The sequence below is a fragment of the Microdochium trichocladiopsis genome (assembly GCF_020744255.1).
Source record: "Microdochium trichocladiopsis strain MPI-CAGE-CH-0230 chromosome Unknown B0I36scaffold_7, whole genome shotgun sequence".
Taxonomy (NCBI): Eukaryota; Fungi; Ascomycota; class Sordariomycetes; order Xylariales; family Microdochiaceae; genus Microdochium; species Microdochium trichocladiopsis.
Genome location: NW_025763550.1, coordinates 1,486,693 through 1,499,806, shown reverse-complemented (window position 1 = coordinate 1,499,806; position 13,114 = coordinate 1,486,693). Strand labels below are relative to the sequence as shown.

The window sequence follows — 13,114 nt, the reverse complement described above, 5'->3', positions numbered from 1 at the left end:
TGGCCGATCAAGCCCCATACCGATATTGGAAAAGCAGAGCAACAACCCAGGAAATCAAGGGTGGGAAAGCCGCATATTCGCCATGAGACAGCAACCAAAAAAAGCAAAAGGGAGAAAGCTCCACACCCAAACATGAAATGCCCTGTGGCGCCTCTAAACGCCTCCCAAGTTCATATACAGAAAAGCCAGTATCCTCCCCCACCTCACTCGTCTGTCCTGCACCGGTCTTCGGCACATCTCCCATCTTTTATCATTTGCAGCGCTCATGAATGCCTCTTTGGATAGAAATGACGTAGGGTGGTGAGTGGTACTCGTGACCACCATCGGCTGTTGCTGGCGCCTGTGTGGCTTGCGACATGGCCCCGCGAGATATCCTGGGCTGGAGCCTGCTTTCATGCTTTCGCAGAATGCGCAGGTGGGTAAGCACACACTTGTTGTGCATTTCGGCACGTGGCAGCATGTGCAACATCGACTCAGTTTCGAGCTCTGTCAAAATAGTGTCTCCAATTGGCTACACTCCAACGACGAGGTATAATTATGATCATGGCATGCGAAGTGGGCTGTGTATACGTGTGTTGGATTCGATGTTTCGGGTCTGGACCATGTAGTATGCTGCCAGGTTGTTGCGCTGATCGAGCGTCCGCAAGTAAATCAGACGCTTTGAGGGTACACACTCGCGGGCTGGGTTCCATATCAGTAAGCAGAACATGAATAGTCGTGTGTGCAAAGTTGTACTCACAGGACTGTTGAGCATCGAGTTCCGCTTGTTTCTGCCCTTCTTAATATGGCTCTTGAGAGCAGACGAGTCGAGTGGCTTGAGCAGCTCAAAACTACAAAGCAACTCGGAAGACACTGACATCACTGCACCCCAGTTGTCAAACTCGCCACAGTACTGTAAACTTCGTCAGCATACGGCCCCAGAGAAACAAATGGGACATCCAAAACAACTCACATTTGGTGCGCTAAAAACTGTCACAAGAACTCTGTCGCTGAAGAACTCGTATCCGTCTTCAACTACCATGTGCGCGCGACAGACCAGATCAAAGTCGTGCGTGGCAAGGAACTCGGTAATGACCTTTTTGCCGAAGCAGTAGCTGACTCCTCGTTCGTTTGCTTCCCAGTCCTGTTCCATGTCGGCTGGGTCGGACCACAAGAGGTCGTTCAGCAGACCATAGTCGGGAACGTCGGTTGGGCGGGTGATGTTGCGAATGTCGTCCATGTGGCCCAGAGCAGGGGAAAGTCCGCCGTGGACACAAAAGATCTTGCCAGCGACGATGGCCGCGATTGGGAGGGTGTTGAACGCATCGATAAAAGTCTTCCAGATCTTGACATTGCACCGTCGCTTGCACTCGTCGTAGAAGCCGTATACTCTGGTGACATTGGCGCATTCGTGGTTGCCGCGCAGCAGGAAGAAGTTCTCGGGGTACTTGAGCTTGTAGCATAGCAGCAGCAGGATAGTCTCGAGAGACTGCTTGCCGCGGTCGACATAGTCGCCTAGGAATAGATAGTTTGAGCTCGGAGGAAAGCCGCACATCTCGAACATGCGGATAAGGTCTGTGTACTGCCCGTGGACATCGCCTACAATCTTGACGGGCGCATCCAGCTCAAGCAGAGCGGGCTGCGACAGCAGGACTTCACGTGCTCGTGTGCAGATGGCGGTAATCTCTGCATTCTTGAGGCAGACGCTCTTTGTGACCTTGCCAGCATAGGCCGCGTCGAGCAGGCGCTTGATGTAGTCGTCCAGATCAATTTCCTTGATTGAATTCATGGCAACGCCGTCAGCCGAGGCATCATCCTTGGACATGAGTGCCGCCGTGGCCTTGGTGACGGGGTTGATCATGTTCTCCTTCCTGACGAGAATCGGCGCACCAGGCTGCTGTTGCAGGTTGGGGTTCTGGCCGGCGGCTGCTGATGGCGGTTGATCAGACACGTGGTCAACCTCGCCTGATGCCTGAGCGGCGCTGATATCACCGTGGCCCGCTCTCATAGAGGCTGACTGGATGGGCGAGGGTGGTGGCTGCGGCTCTTCCAGTGGAGACTCGGCATTCCCGGATGGCGAGGACGGTGACCCGGGTTCGTTGAGGCGGCTCAGGCTGCCGCGCGACCTGGAACTCTTTGCGGATTTCACAGAAGTGGCGTCGCTTTTGTCAGCTGCAGCATCGCCGTTGGACAATATGGCGGAGCTGCGAGGACTGTCGGTCTTGCCGCTACCAGGAATCTTTGAGCGCAGAGTCTTGAACGACCGGGTCGACTCCTTGGTGTCTGATTTGCTGAAGGACGGGTATGACTGGAGGTCGCTGCCCCCGGCGGCGCCCTTTGAGGGACCGCCGCCTTCCTTGGAGCTCTGGTTGCCCATTTCGGGGTGATACGAGGGCAGCCAACGGAGCGCTAGGTCTTGTTATCCTTCCCTAGTCAGAAGGGGAGTGAGTGAGACGCCAGCGTGAAGGGCGGATCTGGGGGGTTGCGCGGCCGGGCGACGTGTGCGGTGATGACGAAATGCGGATTGGCAGCGTGCGCGGCGGCCGGTCGAGGTCGGGTGGAGAGACTGAGTCAGCGAGAGGGAGGGCCCGAAGACGGCGAGGCGAAGAGCATAGGGGAAAGAGTATGTCGATGCGGTGTCCGGCGGGAGCAGGGAAGTCGTTGCGTGTCTGAGGAGGAAGAGATCGAGTTGAAGCTGAGGACGGAAGCACAGAGACAGAGTGCCCAAGATGCGTCGTGGTGGAGCGGCTGGGCAGGAGTGCGAGCTGGGACGAGTGGGCGGGCCAGGCACGGCGGGGATATCGGAGGGCAGGGTCGGGGGTAACGCACGCTGTGTGGCGGGCTGGCTGGCACGCGCTGCAGGCAGGGTACGCAGTTACGAGGTGGTGCGAGAGAGGCGGCACGGCAGGGCTCTGGACGACGGGGCGCGAGGCTGAAGCTGAAGCTGAGAAGCAGAGCGGATGGCTCTCGCAGTGAGGGGATGCTGGAGCAGGTGAGTGAGGCAATTACCGACCTTAGCGGTGCTGGCGGTGCTTGTCGAGCCCGCGGTGATGGTATTAATTGCTCATCTGAAGCGTGAGCTCGAGGACGACGTCAGCTGGGGCAGGCACCGTCTTGGCGGCTGCAGCAGTTCCTTCCCCGGCGCTCGAGGAAACGACACAGCTTGATAGGCCTGGCCTGGGTGGAGCAGAGCCTGCGCGCAGGTCGTCTGGTGCAAGTGGGCGGGCGGGGCACGACGACGCCTAACCCATCCAGTTGCTAGTAGAGAGCGTCGAGATATGACATTGAATACATTCACTCACTACAATCGTTGCAGCATGGGATGTCCAAGCAGATTACCCCTCAGCTCAGGTCAAGAGGTATGCAATCAAGAGTGGCTGCAGAGCGATACTCCCGAGTCGACCCAGCAGCCATAATGTAACATATCTGCAGTGCTCGCGTGCTCATCCTCCTCTTTGGCATTCGCCCACCCTACAAGTGACCCAACCGCCAACCTGCGGTACGACGTCCACAAGGCTTGCAGCTTTCCGACGACAGCAGCAATGAGAAGGTCAATTCTTGAAGATGGACGCGCATACCAGAGCCCCCCTCCCACGCCATTTCAACCACCGAGGTCGAGGTCGCCATGCCCAATGGGCGTCGGCAGACACAGCCAAGGGCATCTCGTGCAATGGCGCCAAGGACAAGTCGATGCCGGATGGCATCCACGGCCACGGTCGGCCAGCCAGCCCGTCGCTGTGTCCAAAGAGGAAGGACACGTCCATGCAGCCTCGTGCACTTTGCCGAGCCCAGCCCAACGCCTGCCCAAGCCAGGCCTGGCAGGGAGTCGAGCATTTTAATTTACCCCGTTGACCACGAGGCCCCGTCGCTCATGCCCCTGTGTGCCCAGTGCACACCCGCCAAGGGACTGCCCTGCTTGGCCTCACGAGAGTTCTATTCTAGACGCGGCAACTTCTGGCTCCAAAAGGCCCCAAAAGACCCCATATGCCAAAGCCAAGAGATAGAGCCAAGGGCCAAGCTCCCCAGTCACGGATGCCCAAGACTCTGGTCTGATGCAGCCGAGCCTGTCGTTACTGCTACCTACGCTTTGTGACCACTTGTTGCCCACCTGGCTAACCACCTGGCCTGGCCTACAAATCCTGCTCGCTTTTCCTTGGGTTTCTGATTTCCTCGGTCAACACAACGGGAAGCTAGGAAGAAGACCTCTCTCTCTCTTTCTCTTGTCGCATGTCATCAATTCCGCTTCTCTCTTCCCAAGTCGGCTGTCGGCCCCCACGCCGACTTGCCGTCCTACCCGAGCCAGCCCTCCCTCAGGCGCCTAATCCAGCGGATGCTTATCTCACCAGGCCTGACACCATGCATGCCAAAGCTCAACCTGGACAAGCCGGCCGGATCGATGTGCTCGCATGCATGACCAGTGTCGGCCTCGAATTGTCCCTCGACTGATGACCACATTGCCCGAGGATTGAATGGGGAGGGGGGGTGGGCGGCGCGATCCACAGGCACAGATCCAGCAGCGCAGGGCCATGTCTTAAAAAGGACCCATGAGCCATGTCGTTTCTAGAAGCACGCACCGCTGTCCCCCCGTCTGGCCATAATTTGGAACATGTGTCGTGCCATAATAGAGGCGGCACATCTATATTAATCACACTTGTCTGAGAAGTCGGAGCCCAACGCCAGCCCAGCAAGGGGGGGGGGTGGAGAGGTCCCTTTCTGACCCACCACCAATGTCACACATGGGCCGCGAGCTCCCGGACATGCACTCACACGGCGCCGCCAGAGTCACATGTTTCGCCGGACCTCGTCGTTTTTTTCATCTGGCGATTCCATTCATCCCATCTCACGAGCCGGCCGTCCTTTTGCTGCTCTCCGGGTAATCTGCTCGTGACCGCCGCAAACCCGGAAAACATGCCACACGGCAGAGGAAAAAGGAAAGAATAAGAAAAGATCTCGAGCTAAAGTCGAGCGATGCGGCGCCCGGGATATTGGGCATTCACTTTGCCTGGTCAAGGAGACCCGAACCTTGGAGAGACAATTGACGCTTAACAGCTGTAAAATAAAATAAGAAGAAGAAGAAGAAGAAGAAGAAGTAGAAAATAGGCAAAAGAAAGCAACGACCGTCATAACTGTGTAGTTGGCAGTGTGCTTCTCTCGTGCTTCTATACTGGAGATTTCCCAGAGAAGAGAAGAACGACGACAGACACAACGCTCGACACTGGCATATATCAACCTCTGAGAGGTTTCGAAATACAGTGACAGAAAACCAGACAGTCTCGGGAAAACACAACAAGGCACAAGTATCTAGTCAAATGATTATTTATGTAAATGGGGGAAGAGCAGAAAAGCAAGTTACGCGCTTGCCATCTAGATGAGAACGAGAGGAAACCTCCTCAAACCAAGAGAAACGACAGAAGCACGAGTAACACGCTGGAATACAACAAAATGACAGGACACGCAGCAAGTCAGCAGCAACGCTTGCTCATCGCCAAAACAAAAAACACTTTGAAATCAGACGACAACGCTAAACCCAGACACTCCATTCTCCCCGTCGTCTCCTGGCATCATCACCCAAAGTGGAGCCGTATAATAGAGAACATCATGTTCTGCAGTACATGGAGCATCGCAGCAACGGCAGTCGGCAGGAGCTCTGGCCACACGGCAAGGTCAAGCTTCCCCTCAGCCGTGGCATCCACACCAAAGAACCACCGAATCAGAGCGCGCAGCACAATGCCCGCGACCAGTTCGCACGCCCAGGTAATGACCGAGGCAGTCATGGTCAGGTCAAAGTCGTAGTACTTGTCGGTGCCGTCAAAGGCAAAGTATGGGTAGACATCCTTGTTTGGGCCGTAATGCAGCACCAGGATAGAGCCCAGGAATGTGATCATGGATACGTTTTCGGCGAGGAAGCGTATGAAGACGTTGCGGGTCTGAAGTTTGAGGTATGAGCCATAAGACTGACCGGTTAGGCCGAGCAGGCATAGGATACGGTGAAATAGGGGTGTCATCTGAATCGGCGTCAGGATGATGAGAAACCCTGACGACAGCGCCTGAAGCCAGATAAATTGTTCGGGAGAGCGAAGCCGAGCATATAATGCTCGGACATAGGTTTGGTAGGTGAGCATGAAGTAGCTGTACGGCATATTAGTCATGATGGGCTCGGATAAAGCAAGACGATGCCGGATAACTCACAGTTTGAAGATCCAACTCAACGGGTAGCTGCCCACGCGCTCGTCCTCGCTCGCCCCCAGAATCCAGCCTGTCAGCATGTCCAGGAGGTGCACTGTTACAATCCAACTGTAGACATAAGCAATGGTCTCGAAGTTGTTGTGTGGAAGTGTCCTCAGGTAAATCTCGGCGTAGGCCTCCCCAATGAGGTAGGCAAACAGGCCCACGAGAAGTGCAAGGCAGAACCAGACGAACCGCACAAAACTTGCGGGAAGCCAACGCCTTCGCTCGGCCAGCGCCGGCCTGTGTCGGTGGCGACCCCGTTGATCCGTAGACACCTCGAAACCAGCATGCGGGTCAAAAGCCCCGATATCGACTCTAAGATGGCCTCGGCTACCGCGTGCAGGAATCATGGTGTCAGTGTCGCCCGTCCACCAGGAGCTCGTGAAGATTCGTTGCGTTTCAGACAAAGAGTGGCGTAACCCGAGATGCCGCTCATGTGTCATCAAGATCCAGAACGCGATGCCTACGGGCAACGCCATTATGAGAAAGGTCCAGCTGATCCAGGCAGTGTTGTGCACAGTCAGGAAGCGAGTCTCTGGGAAGATGTACAGAGGTATCGGTCCCAGGATCGAGACTGCAGCGATCAAGCTAATGGTCAAGGGGAAGCCTAGGGACGAGGGCCACCAATTCAGACTGTATAGGTTGAAGACCTTGGTGATCCAGATGAGTGCCGTCAGGTTGTAGAAGCCATAGTAAACGAAGAGGAAGAACCAGAAGTTGACCTGCACCCGAGCCTCGCCGTGTCCAGGCGCCCGGTGGCCCGGACTCGGCGCCGAGTCTGAGGGCGGTCCCGGAATGTGATCCGGATCTTGAGGGTCAAGTGGGTACTGTGGGAAGGGTATCGAACACCAGGCTATTGCCTATACACACGCCAGTGTCAGCCATTACACAAACCGTGGACTGTCAGAACAGGACCCGTCATGCTTATTGCAAGCACACAACTGTTCTCGAGAACCGCAATAAGCACACAGAGCAAGAAAGAGCAGGACATACCAGCCCCGCAGGCAGGAAGACGAGATTCCCCCAACGGCCCCACCAGGTGTCGACGGCTCTCTTGACCGCCGTCTGGCGCGGCGATATCCACACATCATTCAGCCTCCTGCACGAAGTCCTCCAGAACCGGCGCTGCCGCCGTAATAAGCCCGTGTCGTCCTCACTGTCCGAGTCACTGTCGTCGGCTGGTCGGCTGCCGTGGCGGTCGCCCTCCTCGAGTCCAGCGGTCACGAGAGCGCCGTAGCCAACGTGCACGCTGCCCCGGCCGCCGGGGCCGCCGAGCAGGCCGAGTTGGTTCTGGGCATGCGACCTTGGAGAATTGCGTGTGCGCGGCACCGCGCGGAAGCGGCCGAGTAAGGGGGAGCTGTCGGCGGCGTGCTGGCGGGCGGCGCGAGATGCCTCGGTGCCGGGGATGAAGGGAAAGAATTCGGGCATCGCTCACACGCCGCGGTCGGGTGTGTTGTGTCGAGCAGTGCGTATCCGTCCCTGGGCTATGGGTTCCCAGCTGAGTATGAAGTCGATGCCGTGTGTATGCGTGTGCGAGTATTCGTAATGTATCATGAGGTGACGGCCGAGAGGTGTTGTCACAGAGCGGTCGGGCAGCGATCTGGACGTCCGCGTCGTCGCGCCCCTTTAGCAAACCGCACGATGGACCAGGCAAGCTGCGGCTTGTTGTCGTGGTTGCGGTTGTCGTGGGCTGACAGGACAATGCCTCGGCGGTGATCGCCAGCGATGATGGACAAGACAAGAGCCCGCACGCTCAGACACCGACATGGCGGGACGAAGACAAGTCTGGCATGTGCATCGCAGCGGTGACTGATCGCGCCTGCCGCACCGCAAGGACCCTCCAAGCGACCTCTGGCCCAGCAGTGAGAGCATGCATGCGGGCATGGCATTTAATGAGACCCGCCCATCGCGGCAGTCAAAGCTCAGGGCGAGCGAGCATGCGAGTGGGGGTCCATCCCTTCCCTGGCCGCTGGACCCCTGCCCATGCAGCGTGACGTATCTGGAGCCCAACGGGACAACTTCGAGCGCTGCCATGATTATCAGCAATCTCTTGAGACATGTCGTCGGCTTCCCGGGATCAAAGGGGGGGATGGGAAAGCGTCTCTATTTATTACTACAGCCACAGCCTCATTTTACGACACTAAAACGAGAGCTGTCAAATGCCTCTCTTGTGTTGAGTATCCAACCTTGGAAATTTTAGTCTAGCACTAATGCCCTAGATCCACGCTACTGCACTACATCGTCAGATGCCATTGTTGTCACCTTGAGATCCACTTACTTTGAACTGACAGGTCCAGAGAATGGAGCCCCCAATCACAACTACTCCAAAGCTGTACGAAGGCAAAGGTAGCACAGTCTCTGTTGCCTGTATTCCATCGGGAAAGCCAACATGTCCTTCAGAGGAAGGTACGGACTTATGTCGAATATGGCTTGGGTCGCACCAGGCAACTTGATTCTCGATCGGTGGTCAAGGCCACACGTTATAAAGTATTTGCCAGACACTCTCAATGGCAAAAAAGTATGATTATTGCTCCTAGCCTTCATGAGCAGCAGAAGGATTAAAGGTAATATACAATTACGTGTCATGCTCCCAGAATTTTTTTAAAGAATCAAACAAAAATAATGTCATCCCATATCAATCGCTAAACCCATCCTCAACGCCATCCTCGTCTTCCTCATACGCTTCTGACTCAGTATCGGTGTAATCTGACCCCTCAATCGGCGTGACCTCGGGCTGCTCGTCCTCCGCGACCTCATCGTTATAGTACACAGTCGAGTCCTCTACCGCGGCGCCAGCAGATCCGGCCTCTTCTGACGTCGCGTCATCCGGAATCCCAGTGAAGCCGACATGCTTCTCGACCTGTTGTCCTGCCACGGCCCCGGATGGTGGCCACGACGAAGACGCTCTCCGTAGTGCAGACTTGGGCGACTCCTCGAGCACGTCGCCACTCCAGGGCTTGCACTCCTTCACGAGCTCGCCGCACCGCAAGCACGTCCAGCCTTCGCCTTCCTCCCGCTCGAGGCGCGTGGCCAGGCACACGAAGCAGTATATGCAGCCGCAGGGCATGGCCTCATACGGGTTGGTGATATCGGTTTGCGCCGAGCCGACGACGCCACTGCCCGACGCCGCCGCCGCAGCGAGCATGTCGGCCTCGGACACGGCCGAGTTCTGGTCCTGGTAGCATATCGCGCACGTCCGCTCGGGCAGGAACGCGAGCTCACCCTGCTTCTCCGGGGCTCCATCTTCGCCCTCTCTTGTCGTCGTCTTGGCCGTGCTGATGATCTCCTTTGTCTTGCGCCACGTGCGGCTCAGCCACCTGCGCCAGCGGTTGATTCCTACGAGCGGCAGCACGAACAGCAAGAACTCGGTAAACGCATGCCAGACGAGCTGCCGGTTCAGATACTCGAATGACACCTCCCTGTTGACCTGGCTCGTCGGCGGCGCGAGGCGCATGCGCAGCACGCGGTCCAGGATCGTCCGATACCGTCCGTGCATCAGGAAGATGAGGAACGAGACAAAGGCTGCCGTGGAGTGGACGGACGATATCCGCGCCGTGATCGCCTCCAGCATGCGCACCCGTGGCGACGGCTCGTCGTAGCCGTCGTGTTGGTCTCGCAGCCAGTCCTCCCATTTGGTCCACGTGTACTTCCCACCAACCGTGACCAGGCCGTATATAGCCTTCTGCCACCGGCTCGGGGCCACCAGTACGGGCCCGTCGTGCCGCGCGTCTGTATACTTCAGGTTTTGCAGCGCCGCGCCGTACGTCGCATCATTATCCCACACGGAGAGCTTGAACAGCACCGCCCGCAGAGCGAGCAAGATCTCGGCAGACCAGTCGTCCTTGATGTTGGAGCCGAGATATTTCACCGCCTCGCCGACCTGGTCACTCAGCTGGCCGAGAAGGTCCTCATCCAGGAGCTCTGCATCGACCTGGCCCACCCTGAACGCCGGTCGAGTGCCTTCGCGCGACGAGATGAGTTCCCATGCCGCAAGGGACGTGCTGCCAAGGCGGTTGAAGGGGTATGGAAGGCGCGTGACTTGTGACCAGGCGCGCGATGCGTCACGCTGCGCGGCGATGTGTGCTTGCGCCTGCTGCTCTCGTGCGAGTCGGCGCGCCGCCAGGCGCTGCTGGGCCTGGGCGAAGTTGGACGAGCTCATCGAGGTGCGGTCGTGGTTCGAATGGTTGCCGTTTGTGAATGGATGAGACTATCGGTCTGGTTGCATGATCGTGTCGCGATTCGGCTGTCCTGATTCAGCCGTCGTCGGTGCAGAGATGAAGCGTGCTGTCTTGGCCCTCGTGCTAGGTTGGCGTCGTTGTCATGATCGTGGGCAGAGGACGTGAAGTCGAGCTACGCAGCCTCCACGCGATCGCCAAAGCTCAAGCTAGAGTTGAATTGCCGAACCGTAGCACCGCAGGGTTGCCTGTCGACCGAGGTTCACAAGGCATGTGGGGCTACCAACCCGGAGCGGACTAGCGCGAAGGACAATCAAACATCTGGGTCATTGTTGAACTTACATAATCGCGGATGACTGTTAACCCCGAGTTGTGCATTTATTGCTTGAAATGCATGTTTCGAATTGGACAACTACTGGTCACCACAGGGCGCGACATGGTCAACTCTACAAGGCCTGCAGTGTAGCCTGCAGTGTAGCACTAGATCATCTATGGATGATCTCCTCTTGCTGACAAGCAGATTACCTATCATGCTGACCACCCACCGCTCTTTACCACTCACCGTGGGGAAAATGCAATGCAGCTTGTGCATACCCGGCCGACCGCTGACAGGCAGGAAACCTCTGCGATGATTGGTTGGGAACCCGCTCCGCGCAACACTGAATCCTGGGAGCCACGATCCTAATGCTATTCACAGGCGTGGAGAGATACAGGGGATTTAGAGGCACTGACCTTCCGGCTATCATCACTATACAGTCGTTTATAGGGCTGCCCATCAGACCCTTTTTCCTAAATCGGTCGTGGTCGGCCACCAGCGATATGATCCACGGCGGAGATCAGGACTCGATAGCCGGAGACGTTCCAGACGAAGCAGACCTGTTTCCGATATAGAGCACGGACACATATCGGCAACATATCAGCGAATGTCTCTAGCAGGGTATCGTCGGTCAGTTGTGCTGTAAACCACGCCGGTCATGTCAAGACCGGGCCGAGAGCGTGGCATGCCAGTGCGGACTCGGACTCGGACGCAGCGCTCTCTGTAACTGTTGTAATGCTTCTCTACAACGCACATGGCATCGTCCTTGCGTCGGTCAGCAAGCAGAACCAAACAATCACCCGCCGAGGGACAGCAAGGTCGCCTTACAAGCCCTCGCTAACCCGCAACAGTACATCCTCAAGGATCATTGTTGGCCAGCCTGCCGTTGAGGCTAAAGCACATACTCTCGTGGGGCGAAAGGACTTGACGGTGCCTGGCTACATTTGTCAGCCGTGGGAATTGTTATGTAACGGCGCTCATGTACCTGCGCTCATCCTCCATGTGGCCTTTTTACCAGCCAATCGCGAATCACGAATCGCGCTAGCCCAAGGTCAGGTTTGCTCGGGATTCCCTTTTTCGAGTGTGGAGGAGCTACCTTGGTCTGGCCAGGGTATGATTGAGATGGTGAGAGAGCACGGGCGAGATCGACTTGGCCCCCAATCTGTGGCACTGGGTCGTCATTGTTGCGACCAAGGGTGTCATGATGGCCCATAGGTTGTTGACATTGTAAATTATGCAGGTGGCTGAGGTCCTTATTTAGTGCTTGTTAATGCTTGGGTGCGGTTCGCTGCTAGGCCTAGGGGTTGCTTGCAGGGGCGGGCAAGCTTCGAAGCTTGCCATTCAGTGGACCACTGGTGTTATACTAGTCCAGGGCAGGCAAGGTCCTTCTTCCTCTTCGGGGACTGTGGATATCAGCAAAGGCATATCGGACGTCGCATCGAGTGGAGATTCTTTCCGTGCGGGCTCAAGAGTGTGCCAAGAACCCGCTGAGATAATGTGTTACCGGCACCTTTACCAGGAACTCAGGGCCGAAGTATGTGGTGTCGGAATGCACGGATGATCGTGCAGTTCGCATTGAGCGGGTCGGCCGGCATCCTCCGACCGTCATGTTCTTGAGTGACAAGTGGCAATGTTGAACATCCAGAGCCGAAGCTTGCGGCCAAGAAAAAAACTGTGTTTTACGGCAACCCTTACTCGAACCACAGCCTCGAGAGGGTCAAGATCAAAAGGGTTGTGGAGACCGTAAAGAACTTCAAAACAGCTCAGTCTGCAGACTCCATATGCAACGGCGCGGGGGGGGGGGGGGGGGGGGGGGTTTCAAGCCGCATTTTCGCGGTCGCCAGCTCCGCTGGCCAGCTTTGATTTGATTTGAGTGGACTGGTCCATGATGCCACTCATGACGGCCCTTGCTGGTGATATGCAAACCAGATCACCACAGAGCGTGTCATGCATTCAAGGTCGGAAAGGCGACCCCAGCCGTCTCGCCGTCCACTTCGTCGAAGCCAGTACCCGACCGGTCTGACGGAAGCATGCCGCATTGCCAAGCGTCGAGGATCCTCACGTTGCAACTTTCGTCACGCCCCCATATTCTGCGGTACGCTAACCCAGCTTGGCTCTGCTGTACGTATGTCTGGAGATACAGTGATTTGATCCTTTCAGTCTTGCGAGCAAGCATCAACATGCCTCGTACAGACATGTGGCCGGAGCCACGATGCTCGAGCGATCTGAGCAAGCAATGTAATGCGCAGAGTTCTTGGCCTCCTTGTCGAGATGCCCGTGATTGTTCGTTTGGACACCACAGGCGTTCGAAGACTCTGGCCGCCGCCGCCGCCACATTATGCAAGCAGCCCTTCATAGGGCTGAGGATACCATGCTGCTTTTGATAGCATGAGTAAGGAGTATTGGGGGTGTGGTG

The 13,114-nt window shown here is 56.7% G+C and overlaps 5 protein-coding genes across 5 annotated transcripts; 1 reads left to right on the top strand and 4 right to left on the bottom strand.

The window, feature by feature from the left end:
- Positions 1–651: 651 nt before the first annotated feature.
- B0I36DRAFT_247825 (serine/threonine protein phosphatase-like protein) lies at positions 652–2,356 on the bottom strand (the record flags this gene model as incomplete). Its single annotated transcript, XM_046150337.1, has 3 exons — positions 652–681; positions 740–892; positions 953–2,356. The coding sequence occupies 3 exons, from the start codon at positions 2,354–2,356 to the stop codon at positions 652–654; spliced, it is 1,587 nt and encodes a 528-aa protein (XP_046010442.1).
- A 998-nt stretch (positions 2,357–3,354) lies between these two features.
- On the bottom strand, positions 3,355–3,754 carry B0I36DRAFT_327533 (uncharacterized protein). The gene has a single exon (XM_046154485.1). It carries the CDS (start codon positions 3,741–3,743, stop codon positions 3,531–3,533), a length of 213 nt encoding a protein of 70 aa, XP_046010441.1. The 5' UTR covers positions 3,744–3,754; the 3' UTR covers positions 3,355–3,530.
- A 1,789-nt stretch (positions 3,755–5,543) lies between these two features.
- On the bottom strand, positions 5,544–7,635 carry B0I36DRAFT_246866 (uncharacterized protein; the record flags this gene model as incomplete). Its single annotated transcript, XM_046150260.1, has 3 exons — positions 5,544–6,108; positions 6,169–7,067; positions 7,201–7,635. The coding sequence occupies 3 exons, from the start codon at positions 7,633–7,635 to the stop codon at positions 5,544–5,546; spliced, it is 1,899 nt and encodes a 632-aa protein (XP_046010440.1).
- Positions 7,636–8,667: 1,032 nt separating this feature from the next.
- On the bottom strand, positions 8,668–10,708 carry B0I36DRAFT_327530 (Pex12 amino terminal region-domain-containing protein). The gene has a single exon (XM_046154484.1). It carries the CDS (start codon positions 10,364–10,366, stop codon positions 8,843–8,845), a length of 1,524 nt encoding a protein of 507 aa, XP_046010439.1. The 5' UTR covers positions 10,367–10,708; the 3' UTR covers positions 8,668–8,842.
- Positions 10,709–11,224: 516 nt separating this feature from the next.
- B0I36DRAFT_141269 (uncharacterized protein) lies at positions 11,225–12,067 on the top strand. Its single transcript, XM_046148371.1, has one exon. The coding sequence runs from the start codon at positions 11,434–11,436 to the stop codon at positions 11,911–11,913; it is 480 nt and encodes a 159-aa protein (XP_046010438.1). The 5' UTR covers positions 11,225–11,433; the 3' UTR covers positions 11,914–12,067.
- Positions 12,068–13,114: the final 1,047 nt, after the last annotated feature.